General features: G+C 46.1%; 1 protein-coding gene across 1 annotated transcript in view; it reads left to right on the plus strand.

Moving 5' to 3' along the window:
- The window catches only part of MFHAS1 (malignant fibrous histiocytoma amplified sequence 1), a 37,282-nt gene extending 19,664 nt beyond the window's left edge, over positions 1-17,618 (plus strand). Inside the window, exons 3-5 of the mRNA XM_041480133.1 lie at positions 11,895-12,021; positions 13,459-13,898; positions 15,407-17,618. Coding sequence (XP_041336067.1) covers positions 11,895-12,021; positions 13,459-13,462 — 131 coding nt within the window. The 3' untranslated portion in view covers positions 13,463-13,898; positions 15,407-17,618. The remainder of the gene's footprint in view (positions 1-11,894; positions 12,022-13,458; positions 13,899-15,406) is intronic.
- The last annotated feature ends 545 nt before the right edge of the window (positions 17,619-18,163 follow it).

The following is an 18,163-nucleotide window of genomic DNA, read 5'->3' on the forward strand; positions in this document are numbered from 1 at the left end:
CTCAGTTGCATAATGCAGCGTGATGCGGATAATCCGGTCATCATTACAAAAGGATTTAAAACCCTTTTTTAATCGGAAGTCATTTTTAATAAAGCTTTGCCTTGCTTAGAGGACTGTTCTCCTGGCTTGTGTGTTTAAGAACAAAATGCAGGAGACTGAGGGAGGTGGGAGGGAACCAGCTCAGGGAGCAGGGAGGCAGGTGCCTCTATCTGGCTCCCAGGCAGTTGCTGGTGAAGACCAGAACTGTGGGACACGTTTCAAGTAGCATCAAGCATACAAAATCCTTACATGCACAGAGGCAGCTCATGAGTCTGTGCTTTCTCAGAATTTTTCACTGACAGAGCAGACTTCTGGTGGTGGAGAGAAGGAAAGGCTCGATCTAGTCCAGTCTGACTGCTACTCCCTCTTTTAACCCTCTGTGTCCAAAACACTGTTGGTAGTCCTCTAGGGCCTCCTGCATCTCAGGACAAACTGTGGTCCTGGACAAAGGGCAGCATTTACTTCTCTTGTAATGGCAATGGCATACAGTGTGTGTGATTGACCTTATTTCATTCACTGTTGCTCCGCCACTGTAATGTGAAAAGTGCACTGACAAAAACTGTGTGTGAACTCTTATGTAGCTCTGAAATGTATCCTCTTCCCACTTTTCTGTCAGTAGCCACCTCTTGAGCTGCTACACCTGCTTCACCACCCCTCAGAGCAAGCCTTGCTGAGGACTTGTACTCTGGCACTTGGCATTTGAGAGCAAGCATTCTGCTGCTTACTGGTTTTTTTCAATCACAGTAGTCTTCACTCTTGGGATATGCTTTAGATATCTCTGTCCTGTGTATGCTTTAGATATCTCTGAGTCTCTTCTTTGATCAGTGTAAGTTGATGACTGGGAAGTTTTAAGGTGTTTCCTCCCCAAGACAGATCCATCCAGAGGAGAGCCAGTAAGCTTGCCGTTCAGGTCAGTTGATAAAACATCTGAAGGAGGGGGGGTCAGGGCTGTGTTACAATGACACTGGTGAGTAAGTACCCCAGAGTTATCCACCTCGTAGAAACCTAGAAGTAATACTGGATTACGGCATGAATAGGGTACCAGGAGAGAGCTCAGCTCTAGGACAGAATTCTCTATAAGAGAAAGGTGCAGAGGAGTAGAGGAAATGGTAGAGGAGTTAAATGTTCTCCTGGCAGCTCTGCTTCCCTGGGAGGCTGAGTTCTTTCTAGGCCCCAGAGCTCCTTCCTGTTATAGTAACAAATGTGACTACCATAGAAGTGATTTTCAAACAGCAAAGATGGATGCTGCAGGTGACTTTTGGGCACTGAGAATCCAGACCAGATGGCATTTAGCAGGCAATGAACTCCGTAAGAGTTAAGTAGTAAAGTTATTGTTTCTGTATTTGCATGACTTCTCACTGGGAGGCATTCCAACAGAAGAATAAAAAGCAATAAGCATTGGTCTGAGCAAAGATAATAATACTAAGTTCATAAACAAGCACTTTCCATTGGGAAAAAGGTATTTGTAAGAAAAAGGTAGGTATTGCATTGATTTATGTCAACTAGTTGTCTGTCATCTATTTGGATATTAGGGAATGAGAGGGGTCAGAAAAGAGGGGTTAAATTATTGGAAATGTTTAGGAATCACAAATCAACACAAAAACAAAAGTTAAAAGATTAGTTCTCATTCCCTCTGGAAAAGAGAGCAAGTAAAAGCTGTTAATATTAAAAGGACAGACAGAGCTTTATTCTATTATTGAGCAAGAGAAAGCCAGCAGATTGCTCAAACTTCGAAGACTGCAATTTTGGTAATAACAAAAGATACTTTAAGCCAAACAGAGCAGATTTGAAACAAAAATCAGGTTTCCACCTCTGTTGGCATAGGGAGACTCAGACTCTGAGCTCTGTGGAGTGCTGCTTGGGCACTTCCATGTGCGCCAGCAATGCTTTTATTGTGGCCTTATGCAATTCTCCTCCTCCAAAAGGAGAATTGGCTGGTCTTGGTGCTCTGCTCTCTCTGATTTTAGCCATATATCTTGATGCAAATCTACATCACACTTTGTTTCGTAAGGAAGAAACACTTGACTAAGGATGTACTCAACAAACTAGAACATAAATGAAGCAAATATATGCAAAGAAGGAAGTTATATCTGATGTCCTTGTAATTAAGGAAACCTCTCTGATCCTGCAGCTTTGTGGTCAGCTAAAGCCATACCTGTGGACAGCATGTAGTGTGGGGTTAGTTATTATTATGTAGAAAGTGGATAGCTTTGAAGGAAAAATGCCAAGGAGGCACTTTGTTCCAATTAAGCATGAGCCTAGAATAAATTTTGTGATGTACATGCATAGACCAAATTCCCCAGTAAAGAGACTTCCATATGAAGTCATGTTGATAGATGAGAGCAGGGATGACCTCAAGTTGGTTCAATAGGCGGGTAAAACACTTGATTTAATATTTGAATATGAGCAGGACCTTTGGTGTAAAGACTTTTCTCCTTAGACCAGTCAATGTTGAAGGGTAAAAAAAAAAGTGTTGCTGTGTTTAAGTGGGCTCTGTGGTTGTCCTGATGAGCAGCAAGTGTTTTAGGGTGACCAAAATAGCTTTACAGAGGAATATTGCGCATGCATCTCACCTTAAGTGATCTGGGAGAGAACACTTACCACCACAGGTCTGAAAATACAGTTCCTTCCAGTTCAGTTTGCAAAACATACTGAAACCTTGGAATGGCCCTGAGGCAACAGCAACTCATGGAGTCAAGTTAATTTTATCCAGAAAGGAGTTTACTTAATCTCAGAGAAAAACTGTTGGGCAGAACACGTAGATGCAAGTCTTGCATGTGTGTTTTGGTTTGTTCTCCTTTTTCTTGGTCGGCAAAAGGTAAGTAAATGAAAAAAAAAAAAAGGAAGAGAAGAAAAGAAAGGATGCTGTGGCAGAGTGTAAAAGGTTACTACACTTAGCAGCTGGACAACTGTCAACTTCTAGAAGAGGGGCTTCCTAGCCAGAATCCTGCCTTCAGCCATGGCATGCATGGACATCTTGCAAGGAAGGAGCAAGCCAACAGGGGAAAAGACTTGTCTCAAGTGCTCTCCCAGCCTTAGTCTGTCATCAGCAGATGACATCAGCACACGGATTTGTCTCTTTAGTAATGCTTAAGGACACTTTGCCAGTTAATGGTCTGGTCTGCTGGTGAACCCTTGTGCTGCAGCAGTCTGCATCAGGTGCTTCCTTTTGCTTTTCCTCAAGTGCACCATGTAGTATCTGCATTAAGACTTTCTAGTTTTTCTGATGGACAGGCAGAAAACAATCAGCCAGACCTGGGTGCAATATCAGTAGCTAGCCTATTGTGAGGAAATATGTCTTGCAGACTTGACTAACTCTCTGAACTTAGCAAAAGGGCAGGCGGAGTCTTGGCTCTGTCGCATCAGTTGCATAAGGCTGGAAGTCAGTGGGACTGAGTCTTGTACGGCCTGCTTTGGGGGCTGGCTTCTCACATGGCCACCTATTAATGTGTTGTGATCTAAACACAGAGAGACAGAGGTAGCAGGGTGGTGACAAATCCCTGCCTGTTAACTGTTTATCAATAGTAATGGCTTTGAGAACTCCTTTAAACTGCTTTTTTTTCCATTTAGTTGGACGTGCAGTGTGCTGATCATCTAGATGAAAAAAGGGTCAGCATGTCCTTTGTGATGGAGGAGTAATAGCTTTGAGATTACCATTTGGAAAGATGGGCTGAGACTGGTGGGAATTGTTGCTGTCTGGGCTGTCTGCAGCCGCTGGTGTCTAGTGTTCAGGTGGATGCTGTGTGTGCAGTTGTCCCTCACTGTTACTGGGTGAGAACAGACAGGTTGGGGCTGGCTGCAGCTTTCTCTCCAGCTGGTGCCTTGCCTTGGCAAACTGAAAAAGTGCTTATGGCAGATACGGCTAAAGGGGTGGAATTAAAAATAACCAAAAGGTAGATTCTGGGCTTGGTTACTCAGTGACAGGCCTGTTTCTATTCTAGGATGAGGATAATTCGCACTGAGCTCATTACACCATGACTCTCCCTTAAAATGCCTTGACAGTCAATTTCGTTCCAGCTAATAAGGTCCTAAAATGTTAATGAAGCTAATCAATTTTTCATGGCTTTGTATTGCAGTTGTCAGAAAGTGCTGTGTTGCAGCCTGCCAATTCAAAAAGCTTTTCAGATACTAGAAGGACAGCAAAACATTCAGCAGTTTGAAGGATGTTTTATTTTCTCAATCTTTCCCCAGTGCCCCCTCTCATTTTTCTAAGACTATGCTGTGCTGTTTGCTTGTCCCCTTTGGTCACATCCTTTCTCCATTGTTCTACTCTGGTCACTAATGGGAAGAGATGGCTTGTTCCCACCTTCCCTACTGCACAGGGAGAAGAGAGATGGAGTGCCTAACAGAATAGGTAGAGATGAAGCTGGACAAGGGAGGCTACTCATGCTGAAATACTATTTGAAATATATAGAGTTTGATGGAACAGAGTGGAGAAATGGCATCTCCTTCATCCCCTTTCCTCATCTCTTTGGAAGGAGCAGTCGTGTTAAAAGTCACAGGCCTCTCTCCCCATGGCAGTTTGCTGAGATGTCAGTGTTACCTGGCATACATGCTGTCTGCACTCAGTATCTCATGGGCTGCAGAAGGAGGAGAGAGAAGTTGCATTCATTGTGGAGCCACATTGATGGTCAATGACTTACCCACACTGGCTTAGGAGCAGGTTAGATGGCAACCATCTTTTATTTCTCAGAACTGCTTGTTTCATACTGCCAGCAGGAGACAGAAGGCTCAAAGTTTCATTATTGCTCCTGGAGTTATTTTGATGGAGCTGTTTTGATCATTTACTGCTCTCTGCATTTGTGCTTGTGAGTCTGCAGATGGGAAGTACTAAATTGTGTGGTTTGGGGTATGTAAGGGGGATCTTAATTTGCTTTTAATTTAATTCCATTTTTAACTATAGTTAATTTACATGTGCCTGAGAAAAATATAATTAACTAATGTTTTGGGAAAACAGAGTTTTCCAAGTTTTGTACTTGGAAGCCTTGTATGGCCACATGGTAAGGGATGATCTCAAATAACTCATGAGGGGAAAACTAGTGTGTGAGTTGTAATTTGGTATTTTGAATTTGAATAATTAACCCCCTGTCGCTGTTGAGTGGAACGTCCAGAACACTTTCCACTCAAGTTCTCCACCCAGAGGTGTGCTCAGTCCAGTGCCAAGGGCTTCCCCAGAGCTTTTGCAAATGCTCAGGTGTATCAATGTCCTCTTTTGCTGTGACAGTGATGCGTTAAGAGCTATGACTTGGGGAAGATGGAGGGTATTTAACCCCCTTAAGCCTTTCAGACCATAGCTGGTTTTTGTGTGACTCTCCTGTTCCCTGAGTGGCAGAAAATAGAGTTAGTGATTACCAGGTACAGCATCTGTCTGCCTGTGTCTCCTGGACAGACCTTGCAGAGCACCTTGGCCTTTGGCACAGCCCTGGGCTTCCTGCCAGGGTAATTAGCCTGGTAGCTCCTTAGGAGGTAAGGTGCAGGGCAGGATGATCTCAGCTGCTGGGGGAAAAGCTGCCTAGGCTTGAGCTGAGCAGAGCCCAGTTTCTGCAGCACCTCCAGGGTTCCTGGCCTGGAGAAATGCCGCTCTGGGTTCTGAAGCTTGACCTGTCAGCTCCAAGATGAGAAGCATTGCTGTCTGTTTCCAAAGCTTGTTTTGTGTTTCCTTCACATCACATGACTTAAGAGCCTTAAAAAAACAATTTCCTGTGCAGCCATCTGGAGGAAGTAGCAAGGTGAGCCATATATATGTCCACAGTCAGAGCTGTGAAGCCTAGAGGTGAGGTGCTGTCTCAAGAGACAGCTGATGCTGTGAATGCAGGAGCTGGAAAGTTGTGCAGTGCTTGGATCAGCCAAGGCTGAGCCTGCCCCTCTAACATTGTAATGCTCTAGATTGGAGCTGGGCAGGCACAGGAGACTGCTCTGTGCTCGAGGAAGCTGTTGGTATTTTTAGTCTTGAACCCTTCAAAGTAGAAATTGGTTCCTCTTGCATGTTTTGGAAAGCTCTGATCCTTGCTCTCTGCACCCTTTCCTCTGTGCTGTCAGCTTCTGGTCTTGGGGACTCACCTCTGTAGACTAGTCCTTTGTCTTGCAACTGGCTGCCTTTCCCACTCCACATCTCCAGAGCAAACTTTCTTTTTGTTTTCAAGCCCTTCTTTTCTCTTTAAGGTATATCAAATCCCAGGCTCATTTGTTCCTAGGCATGTGCTCTACCTGATGGGTGGTTCTGTTCACCAGCCTGCTGTTGTGATCATTACTTACCAACAGAGTTTTTCTTCTCTCTTGCCTGTTTTGCACAGCAGTCTCTCCCAGTAGGGCTCTTTGAAAGGCTGGGAGTTTTGTTGTTGATTTCGCTTGCTAGTTCTAAGTTCCTCTGACTGGGTACTGCAACATGAGGCTTATGGAACTTTTGTTCATAATGTGCATTTCACCCTGCTCTGCTCCCTTTTTTTTTTTTTTTTTTTTTTTTTTTTTTTTTTTTTTTTTTTTTTTTTTGTTTTTCCCCCTTTTTTGTTTTTTTTTTTTTTTTTTTTTTTTTTTTTGTTTTTGTTTTTGTTTTTGTTTGTTTGTTTGATTTGTAGCCAGGAAAATGACCTTCAGTGAGAAAAAAATTAAATCCTAACGTGGAGGTCTCTATCCAGCCCTCTGCCTCAAGCAGGCCGGGTAGATCAGGTCACTCAGGACTCCAGAAATAAATCAAGTGCAGTGTTCTCTCTTTGTGGGGAATATTTTTGTGCGTGACATGCAGGCAGTGCTGCAAGGAGCATATTAAAAATTCATACCAGTACAGAGCAGTATTTTCTGTGCATAGTGCTTGAGAAAAAGCTTGTGTGTCATGCACAGCAACATTTGTATGAAGCAAGTAATTAGTTTCATCTAAGCAGAGAAGATTTAAATGGTGTGGAGTAGATGCAGGCTTGTTGTGAGACACCATCTCCTTCCCTTTCCTTCTGCCAAGACTCCTGGAAGATTTCTTGTAGAGCTGCAAAGTCCTGGTGTGTGAGGGTGTTTCCTGCGCATAAAGCAGAAGGGGAAATCTGTGCACATGGGTATTCATCTCACCCTGCCTCTGTGACAGCTTTGATGTAATTGTGTAAGTGCTCCAGCTATTGAACCTTAAAACAACAAACAGCCAGGCACAGAAGCTGTAGCTTCTCCAGCCCAAATTTCTTTGCAGTCATATGGATGAAAGGGGTCAGGACTGCATGCAACACAGAGGGGTGTTCTGAGAGCCAGGTCTCTCATGTGAGCCCTGTTTTCTGACTGCTGCTGGAAACCAAGCATGAGGCACGTGCTTTGGGTATGCAGGCAGCGTTGAAGTGTTCTATTCTTTATTCTTCTGAAGGCATGACTGCTGAGTACTATGCTGAGAGATGTCACAAGCAAAGATTAGTCAAAGGAGGCTTGAGGGAGAAGCACTTGAGGCTGAGATGTAAGTCTATCTCCAGTCAACCACACTTGCAGTGGTTTGTGTTGGAAGGCCTTCAGCAAGGAGGAGGAGTGAGAAGGGATTTGGGGTAAGAGAACATATAAGCACTGAGGCTGCAAAAACCAGTGGGTCCTTGGTTGGAGCAGCTCTAGGATATATGATGGAGTAAGTGGGTCAGTGCTGAAGCAGGGCAAGATGTAGGAGCAGCTTGGTTTTGGCTCTCATGCCCTGTTTGTTGTAAAGCATGAGCAATATATCCTCAACGTCCCTGGAAGACAGAAGAGAGAGAAGCAACACCACAGAGCTGGGGCCAGGTCCTGCTCATCCACTTCTGGCTGTTTCTCCCAATGGGGCCCAGATCCTGACAGCATGAAAATGATAAACATCATCAGGCTGATACTGTGCAAATGTGCTGTCCTGGGAGCTCTGAGGGAGAGGAGATGGCATGACAGGCTGGATTGGAGTATCTCATCCCTCTGCCCTTGCAGCAGATTCTTGGGGAACCTTGGGCCACTTCGCACAGCCACTGCAAGTGGGAGCTGCGTGAAGGCAAGTGATCTGGGTGGGATTTTCTTCCGGCATGCAAACCTTCCTCTCTGTTAGGCAGCCAAGTAGGCTTACAGCTGGCACTGTCTGGCTGCCAGCATGGAGTAACCAAACACTGCTACAAGTACTCACTTTCCTTGCTGTCAGCCTCTCTCCTAGCTCTCTGATTTGTCACGGGTATCTGGCATTTCACGGGTATTTTCTAAAGGCCACTGAAGTGTGCTTTGCAGCATGCATGGGTCTGATCGCTGGCATGAGCTTTGAGTGAGCCTGTGCCTGTGTGTGTTCTGGGATAAAACACTGGCAGTGAAGAACATCTTGCTGAAGTAACTGCTTCAGGTGGGCTGGCTAATGCTGAAAGGAAACAGGCCTTTCTGGTCTGGGAGCGCTGGGAAAGGGTGAAGTTTTGTTCCTGCCTTTCCTTTGTACAGCCCATGTGTAGCACATTTCTTTTCAATGCTGTGGGCAGCACAACTCTCTCAGCCCATCTTCCCTGGGGGATTTTACAAACCAACTTATAGCAGCAGCCAAACTGACCATGGTAGTTTCATGACAGGGTCTTGGTTTGTGCCTCAACCTTAACTTCTGGACAGCACATCTTACCAAGTTGTGGAGACCAATTTCTGTGCCAAAACACCAGGAGGGTGGCCATGGGACAGATACAACTTTTTTGCCATTTGTACCATTGCAAATGAGAGGCAACAAAGGAGCATCTTCTCAAGCATTTGCTCTCTGTTTGCAGGTGCTTTTAACCAGGCTTGGCAGGTGCCTTTATACTGTCAACTGATCTGGGATTTAAATGCATCTAAACATCAGGCCTTGATCATCAAGTACCCAGCATTAAAGTGTCTTGTGCCTTAAAAATAGGGCTTGTGCTCTTAAATCAGATGAATCATCTTAGTCATGCAGATTTGTCTACTGAAAAGTCAAGTTGTTCTTCACACACTTGACTGTTGTAGTCTTTAGCCTTAAAACAAAGTAGTTGGAGTTTTGGTTAAAGCCTTATTGGCTGCTGTGGAAGTTAACATTAAAACTAAGTCCATGTTGAGACTAAGATAAGCTTCGTGGTTGTGTGTGCTATTGTAGGCAACCTTTCAGAGAGGGCAAGCAGAGCTGAGGTTTCCAGTAAATCTTGTGACAGGCTCACAGGGGAATGTGCAAAATGCAGGCTGTACATAGGGGCAGAACAAATATTGCAAACATAAGGTGCTACATTTACACTGCATTTAAACTTAGCAATTAAACCAAGCAAACAGCTCCCCATGCCAGGCGCTTAGCTTTTCCTTTTGTATCAGTCCAATACCTCATTGGATCTCCTCTTTCCCATCCTGCTGTGGCCCTGAGAACTTTTATTATCTAATAATAATCTCCTACAGTTTGAATAATTTCTGAATAGAAATGTGAGGTTTCTGAAACCTCCAAGAGATTCTGGGCCTGGAGAGTTGTATCCAAGCAGGGTGTCTCAATGCTAGTTTGTTATAGCATACATTACAGTGCATATTGCAATGGCATTTGCACTGGCTTTTATTCAGTAGTGATATGAGGTGTGACTTAGATAGTTAGACCTAGTTTAGTATCGTGATGAATTTGTGCAGCAAAAATGACCAGTTTGCAATGAGAAGGGGATGGGAACAGTATAGTAAAGCAGCAGGACATCTTTTAGCTGAAAGGGGGAAGGACACATAGGTGACCTCCTGTCCACTTGGTGCATGATACGTCTCACGGTGAAATTGTAAGGAAAGTCTTTCTTCTGGGGAGCAGCATGTATGTCAGCAGGAAATGGGAGTGGGTCTGGAAAAGATTTTGTTGGGGCTGGGTACAGGGTAAGGTGAGCTTTATCCAAGGGACAGCCTAAGAAGGAAGGTAAAGCCATGAAGAAAAGGTGGGTGACTCTTGCCATGGCAAGAGTTTTGCCTGCAAATCAGACATCTCTTTTACCCTACAGCAATCTCCTCTGTGTGAAAAAATCACCATCTAAGTACTTCTGAAGTGGGAAGATGGAAATAGGCATGAAGGCTCAAGCAGGCTCTAACAGTCTTACTGCACTCCTCTGATTTAAGATTTAATGGATATTAACCCTGTCTTTAAAGTGCATAATGGTGCACTGATTTGTGACTAGTTTTTCAGAGATGGTGCTTTCAGTACAGTTATCAGTACTGCAGTTCGGAAGTCAGCCTGGGGTTGGAAACCTGGGAATTGTTGGGAGCTGGAGCCCTGTGGTGTACATGCTTGATGGGGTGCAATGCTGCTTTCAAAATATGACAGCTCATGTAATTGAAGACGCTGCCTTGCAGACTTAACTTTGAATTGCAAATGCCATCACATTTCTTCTGGTTTAGAAGACGCACCTTCCTCACTTAAAAGCTGCTCTGCCAGTTCAGGTTTAAGTGTAGGTGTGAGGTGAGGGGTGATACTCAAACCAAATGTGAATTCAGACTGCAGACTATGGAAGCAAACTGGAATTGCTGGCCCTACAAGTATCTCTCAAGGGGAACTGAGCATATTCCTTGCCAAGCCCTCCCCTCTGTTTTCACGATTATTGTGCTGTTTTCTGAAAGTGAGAAGAGAAGCAGAAGAGGGAAGCAGCATTTGTAGGGTTTCATGCCCCATGATGGGGCAGCCTGTTGTGCTGTTGCTGCACAGGCTGAGCAGTACTTTGAAGTGTGATTTCTTTTCTGTTTTTCCTGGGGTGCCTGGCAATAGCCACTAGACAGAAGGAGACATTTTCTGATGTTCTTTAACAGTAGAGGAATTTATTGCAACTGCATTTAAAAATAGAGGAGTCCAAGGACCATCTGTCTTTAGTGTTGTAGTGGAAGCAGAGACAGCTCGGTGTGGCTGCTTGATTGATGGGTCCAGAGAGTTTTGTGTGGACCTATGGCTGCAGCCCACTTACAGCTGGCCTGCCTCTGTAAAGAAAGTCACTGATCAACCCAGCTGTGACCTGATGCCTGTGCTTTGGGTAGGTCTGTTTGGCACCCATGCAGGCAAACTCAGAAGAATTGAGCCCTTGCTGGTCATCCCATATTGCCTTTGAGAGCAGACCCTACCTCCCAGACAGGTATCAAGAGGTGTTTCTGGTGCTGTTGGGTGTCTAAGCTGTAGATGGGCTACTCTGAGGAGATGGCATGTTGATGGCTTGGGGATTTGCCTTGCTGAGGCCAGTCATGTGTGGAATGGAGCCAGGAGGAAACTTGATTTGCTCTGAGCAAGCTGTTGGGGAGTGTTCCCCAGGGCTGGGCACATCTCAGCAACTGGCTTACCCCTCTCACTGTGCTGACCTGTGTCTTGCCCTGAGCTACATTCTGCAAGGGTGCCAGCGCTGAGGAGCTGCCAACTTGGCACTTGAACAGTGGAGCTGACGCAACTCATTTCACAGAGGGATACCAGGCGTTGTGAGAGCCCCCACTGCTACTGACTCAACACAGAGCTGGTATTGCCTCCATTATGGAAGAGCTGACAGCTGGAAGCTGGGATTTGCATGCTCAGCAGAATATAGCATAGCCAAGGGTCCTGACAGGATGCAGCAGCAGTCCCATAGCACTTGTGGCAAATGCACCCAGGGAGAGAGGCATTAGGGAGTCTTTCATCCAGATGCTATGAATCCCTAAGGAGCTCTTGAGGCTGTGTGCAGTGATTCAAAGCAGAAACTGGAAAGATGGCAGATGTTATGTGTGTGAGGGGCAACATGTCTCCAAGCTGTACTCAGGACACATGGTTACATGTATGGGACCTGCTCGCATTGCAGGACCAGTAAGCCCTCCTGCAGTGCTCGCCTCCGTCACTCATGGATGCTTACCTGGTGAAGGGGAGAGGAAGGGCATACTAAAAGCAAAAATTGCCTTGCTGATGCTTAAAAATTTTCACTGTTTTCCTTTATTTACAGGAGAACTGCTGAGTCAGCCGAGACCAGAGGGACTGACGGAGATCATCTGTCCCAAGAACGGCAGCGAGCGAGTTAATGTTGCCTTGGTTTACCCCCCCACTCCTACTGTGATCAGCCCTTGTTCCAAGTGAGAGCAGAAAGCAGACCTATTCCCCTGTCAGTAGACACCAGAAAGCCTACGTAAAACATGCTCTCACTAAGCACTTCTTTCTGGAAGGTAGCAGCCCCACAGCCTGGGGACTGTTCTAATTATTTGTGGCTGTACACAGGCCACTCAGAGGATAAGAAGTACAGTGAAATGGGCTGAGGTGTTCTCTGAGCAGATGCAAGATCAGGAGATAATGCAGTCATAGGTGGGTTTTGGTAGGATGGGACCTCAGCAGATTTCTGTACACCCCCTTCTCAAGCAGGACCACTCTCACAGGCAGGTCAGGTTCCTTGGGACCTTGTATAGATGAGGATGACAAGGATGGAGGTGCTACCACCTCTCCAGATTTTATTCTGGGACAGAACTTCTTTCCTTTTGTTCCATCTGAGTCTCCCTTATTATTTTATTTTATTAACTTGGTTTTCATTGCCATAAGATGCATTACTGGCTTGTGTTCAACATGTTCTCCACCAGATCCCAAGCCAGCAGGACTCCAGGCTGTGGTGGTGCATGAGGTTGTCCTGTTGTAGGAGTAGAGTTATACACTTGTCCTTATTGAATTTTACAGCACTGTTGTTGATTCAGTCCTCCAACTTGGTGAGGTCCTCCTGGACAGGAGCCCTACCCTCTTGTGTATCTACATGCACTTCACTCTACAGAGTGGGAATGTGCTTGGAAAACAGAGCTGTATTGTGATGGGAAAAAATGTGGAACAACACTCACAAAATCAGACAGTGCCTTGGCTTTTTGATGCATGGGTTTTCCAGAAAAACAGAAATTCAGCCAGGGTCTGTCTAATTGGAGTGGCACAAGGGAATTTGGTAGGGAGCTTAAAGGAGCAGCTGAGTGTCTTGCTGGTGTCTGCTGCTCTGCTGTATGTGAATGCCTGTTACTTTCACTTCAGTGTCTTTTCAGTAGCTTTAGAAGCTGTTCTCTCTGTTCAGTACCCTCCCATTCCAAAATACCACTCCTGGTAGAGCATAGCTCCAGTGATGGGTGGTTGTTGAGCTGTGTGTGAAGGTGAGGTTGAAGTGCCCACCTGAGGCAGAAAAAAAGGTGCTCTGATACTGAGCCACAGGTCATTACTGCCTGTTCATTTGGTTCTCCTGTGTGTGTGTACTTGGCACAGCACTTTTCTAACCTGCAGGTGCCATTTTTATTGTACTGTGCTGTCAGGCTATGCCTCCAATCCTCCTTGTCCTCTAGCCTGCCTTCCACAACGTCTGTTAACTGTGTCCCAGTTTCACAGTCACTCTGCTGGCAGGAAACTTGTGTTCTCAAAACAGACTGTGTTACTTTTTCTTCACTTCACGCTCCCTATTTAGAAGCCTAGAGAAAATCGTGTGTCTTAGCTTATTCATCACAAGCACTATGAACCCTGCTATATTACTTTTTCTTTATCCTTTCCTCTTTCAGATAAACCGTCAGCACTGGTGCCAAAGGTTTTCCACCAGGCAGAACATGGCTGATGCTCTGCAGTGCTCCCATCTTTCCAGTCGTGGAGTTGATGCTGATGGGGATCAATGGGACTTTGGACTTTGGACCCTGAAAGAAATGCTGTGGGGCAGGGGCAGCTCCCAGGTGGGGGCCTCATGGCTGGAGTGGATGAAGTCATCTGGAGGTTGGGGATGACAAGGCATGAAGGAAAATCATTGCTGCAGATGGCAGGGCCGCTGGCCGGAGGGAAAACACTGGGGATAGGTTTCTGTGGACCCACTGATCGCGTGTTGAAAACCCATTTGGATCTCATGATGAATGTAAAAATGTTCTTGGTATACCATTTAATTCAGACCTGCTTGGAGGAAAGTCTCTTGAAATGAGCTGTAGCGGGATTCCCTGGATTTGTTCCTGGACAAGTGAGTTTTGTGGCAGTTGGCCAAAGCTTTGCTGGGGAGGGGGTTGATACTGTGAAGCCTTTAAAATTGCTCCACCACAAAACACTTGGCTGTGTCCCATGCAGCAATCTTGAGTGAAGGCTGGCAGAGAAGCAGGCTGGGAAATGTCTCTTGCCCTGTGTGTTCATATATGTTGTGCCATGAAGTGGTGAGGATTTGCTGTGATCATGCAGGACAGAAGCAGGGCAGTCAGTGTGCCGCTGTCACATGTTATTTCTTATCCCTAGTGTTACCATTATCCCTGAACAGCTGCTGGTCTGCTATGTCTGGATGCTCTGGTACTGCCACTGTGGTACTATCTGTGCATTGTGTCCACTGGAGCACTAAAAATCTAGACCTTGGTAGTCATCCTAGGAAAGCCACCCAGGCATCTTTGTGCAGACATCTGGTGAAGCAGTGTGTGGCTGTGTGGTACAAACTGATCCCCATCACCTTGCGCTAACCCTGGCAACCATGCTTCATGAGCAGCCATCTTCCCTCTCCAGATGTGGCAAAGGGCAGGCTGAGCACTGGTACCAAAGTTCTGGTTTCTCCCCCAGCTGTGTGGCTTTGAGGACTTCTAAGATGTTGCTGTTAGTTTGTGCCCTACAGCTGAGCCCTGGTAACTGAGCTGTGTGAGACCTGCTCCATGCAAATATTTATTTAATGTAAATCAATAGGAGGCAGGCATTTCCAGAGCTAGGAACCCTTCATCAGATGTTGGGGGAGGTCTGAGAGATGAGGGACTTAAAATACTTGTGTTAATGTACAGCTCTTAACTCTTTGGGCTGTGATGGCAGACTGGGATGGGTGGTACAGGTCAGCAGGCAGTGCCCACCAGGATGTGAGCTGGCCAGGCCTGCAAGAGAGTGATGTGTTCTGTTGGGATGTGCTGCAGTTGCACAGATTATATTCCCCTGGTTTCTGATCCTTCAAATGCCAACCTTATGTGCAAGGCTGTAAATCTTCCCATTGGCAAGAACTTAATGCTGGGAAAGCAGGGCAGAATCCATTCCAGCAGGAGATCCAGAGGCCAGGTAGAAGAAATCAAGCCATGTACCTTATTTCAGGGAGAAAAGCTGCCAAATAAAAGCTGGCAGCTCAGTCAGCTTCCTGTCTCTTCAGGGTATCATTCCAGCTTGGGAGGGTAGCTTGGGCTCAGATTTCATGTGTTGACCTGCTACCTCTGGCAATGAACCTCCTTACGTCAGCGAGAATCGTTAATTGATTGTGCTTCTGTGTTGCTGTGGATAAACTGGAGACTCAAAATTGTCTCTGGTGGCTGGAGGAGGTGAAAGGGAGGTGAGATCTTTGCATGGTGCTCAGGAATAAAATGCTAGGAAACTCCCTTGTCCTGAGTCTTGCTGCCCATGAACCATGCCTGGTACAGGCAGAACTTGTGTTAGAGGATTCCCTACTGCCACCTCCCATGCTGGGCAGCCTTCTCCTTCTGTTTCGCTGCTACTCACCTCTCTTTCCATTCTCCATAGGAAGAAACTAGCGATTTGTTGCTGTGAAGTTGCGTGGAAACCACATTGCAAAGAAACCACAAACTGGAATCCTTTTCCAGCCGGAGGCCTGTTTCCCAGTGTGCCCATCTGGTCTGGGATGCGTGAGCATTGAAGGAATGAGAGGACAGAGCAGACGTCTTACAGCCTGCTCCTTGGGACTGCAGCCCTCCTGCCGGGGTGTGCCACCTCCGTGGGAGCATTCCCTGGCCTTTGCAGGCACTCAGGCTGCTGCTGTGCACTGAAGCCGTAATGCCGGGAGTGTGGCAGTATGGATATCAATCTAGTTGGGTCTATTTAATACAAAACGGTGATTGCTCATCCACCCACTGTTTAGTAACTGGTGTAACTGTGTTTTCATCCAAATTTTTTTAATATGCAAAAGCCATTTAATTTTCTATGCAGTTCAGAAACATCTCGCCTTTGCAATTGCCAGGTGGGAGATCCATGCAGGAGAACCAAACCAAGCGGCTCATAGTACTTTTGATTTTGCTGTCGCTGTCTTTTAAGGATGCACCCTGGGATCCTCATACAGCCTCCCTTTGCTGAGCTCCTGCCTCAGACCCCACTTAATATCCCTCAGCCCCAGGGATGAGGGCCCTGTATTTTTGAAGGATCTGTCATTTTTCATGAATCAAGCCACAAGGAAAGAGGGCTTGAATGCAGTGCCCTAACAGCAGATACCTGAGTTCAGAGTATGTATTATGTTCCAGTTCTTGTCCCTGCTCAGAGAGTTACCAAACTGTTAGAAATGACTAAGGCCTCTGTGGAGCACTCTGCAGCCTTTACTGAAGATGTATTATAAAGAGGTCAGAAAGGACTGGGGCATCAGCTGTCTCCCTGTGGAGCTGACATTGAATTTAACTCCTGTGGAATAGGAGGAGAATCTCCTGGCAATCTCCTAGATGCCTACTTCACCCAAGACAATTGTACTGGTTTTGCTCATTGGTTTGCAGACCCCTTGCTTGACCGGTTTTTGATTTCCTGCTGAAACTGATTCAGACAGATTTGGAACAGAGCTAACAAGCTGCTTTGCACTCCAGGACTTTCAGCAGCTGGAAGATATCCTAGAGTACCTTGTGTTATGCTCTGGAGCAAAACGTGGGATTCAAAACTGCATCCGTCCAAGTCAAACTCCCAGGACAGCAGCTTTGCCTTCTTCTGGGTCTGTGCAATGTGAGAAATTGCATGTCCCTAAGCAGCATACAAATAGGTAGAGGTGAGAGAGAGTGAGCCCAAACGGTGATGCTGCACATTTAGGTCATTTTAGGATTTACAGGAGTACTTGGAGACTTGTGGCAGCTGCAGAGGGTCCTGGGTGATGGTACACCTCTGTTTTAACTTTGCTATAAAGCAAAAGGGTCAAAGAAGATTGTTTCCAGTCTGCCACAAGGCCAGGATCCTTTTGACTAGTCTCCTTTCATGGCAGTGCTGTTCTTTCTGCATTGTCTCTGCTCTGAGCTTGGGGGATTCAGCTTTAGAAAGTTAAACTGAAATAGAGCCTAGTTTGGGATTTACCCTGCCTTGTGGTCTCTCAGATCAGATGGAAGAGACTGGGGTCTGCAGAAGCATGGGTCATCTCCCTTGCAGCATCCCCCATGCCACAGTTTCATGGTGGCTGTAAAACTCAGTAGTGTATTTGTGTGCTGCTTTCCCAGGAACTCAAGATGTGCTTGGCTGTGCTGTAGCACTGGAATTTATGTGAGGTCCCTGTTCTCTTTCCCATTGTACCTCTGAGGCAGCTAAAGTTTGTCCAAGCAGTTGAGGCTCCTCACTGTGAGGAGTTAGAGTTGTGTCAAAGGGATCTGCAAATGTTACTTAGGAGCTCACTAAGTGAGATGAAAATCTACTGGCTCACTCCTGCAGAGCCAGATCCCGGAGCTCAGTTCCTCTCGCGCCCTTTGGATGGGATCTTGGGCTGGCATCCTTGGAACAGCTGTGCCGGGAGATGGAGATGCTGCACTGCAGTAAGCACAAGAAGAGGCAAGCAAGTGGGCCTCAGTGTAGCACTCATGACACGCTTCATGGCTCAGTTCATGGACTGTAACTGCAGGTATTCATATAATCCACATCACTGGGCAGGACTCTGCGCACACACACATGCATGCCCAGACATACACGCACCACACCCACACTTGCCCACACGTCCTCGCCAAAATGACTGAAAATAAAAGCGATCTCAATCTCCAGGAGAGTTCTGGCTGTGTCATTTGTTTTTCTTCTTGCAGTGCCTCCTTGGGTTCTAGCTCTGGAAGGCTCTGCACCTAGCTGTAGATCTGTGCTGTAGCAAAGTCATGAAGAGATTTGCCATTGAGTGAATCTGAGCATGGAGCCCCTGCATGGAGTGTCTGTGAATCACTGCCCACTTTAGCAAGGCAGGTGATTTCTGGGGAACAACTTTTGTACCCACTACCTTTTAAAGTATTTTATGGGTTTGTGAGGCCAGCTCAATGGTTCTCATTGGTACCGTGTTGTTTGCATTTGTGAAAAGCTTGGTTTCCTGCTCATGTTCAGAGCAGGTTTTGGAGGCAGAATCGTAAGGCAGGTGGTCCTCTGCTTGGCAACAGGAGCATTTGTGACAGCACCAGGAGGATGAATTAAAAATGGAAGCAAATCACTTCCCACTGCTGCAGTTTAACCCCCTCTGGCAACTAAGCATCATCACAGCTGCTCACTCACCACCACCTCCTGGTGGGAAGGAAAAAAGTAAAACCCATGGGTTAAAAGCAGTTTAATAAT

The sequence above is a fragment of the Pyrgilauda ruficollis genome, unplaced genomic scaffold (assembly GCF_017590135.1).
Source record: "Pyrgilauda ruficollis isolate IOZ18807 unplaced genomic scaffold, ASM1759013v1 scaffold5, whole genome shotgun sequence".
Classification (NCBI taxonomy): domain Eukaryota; kingdom Metazoa; phylum Chordata; class Aves; order Passeriformes; family Passeridae; genus Pyrgilauda; species Pyrgilauda ruficollis.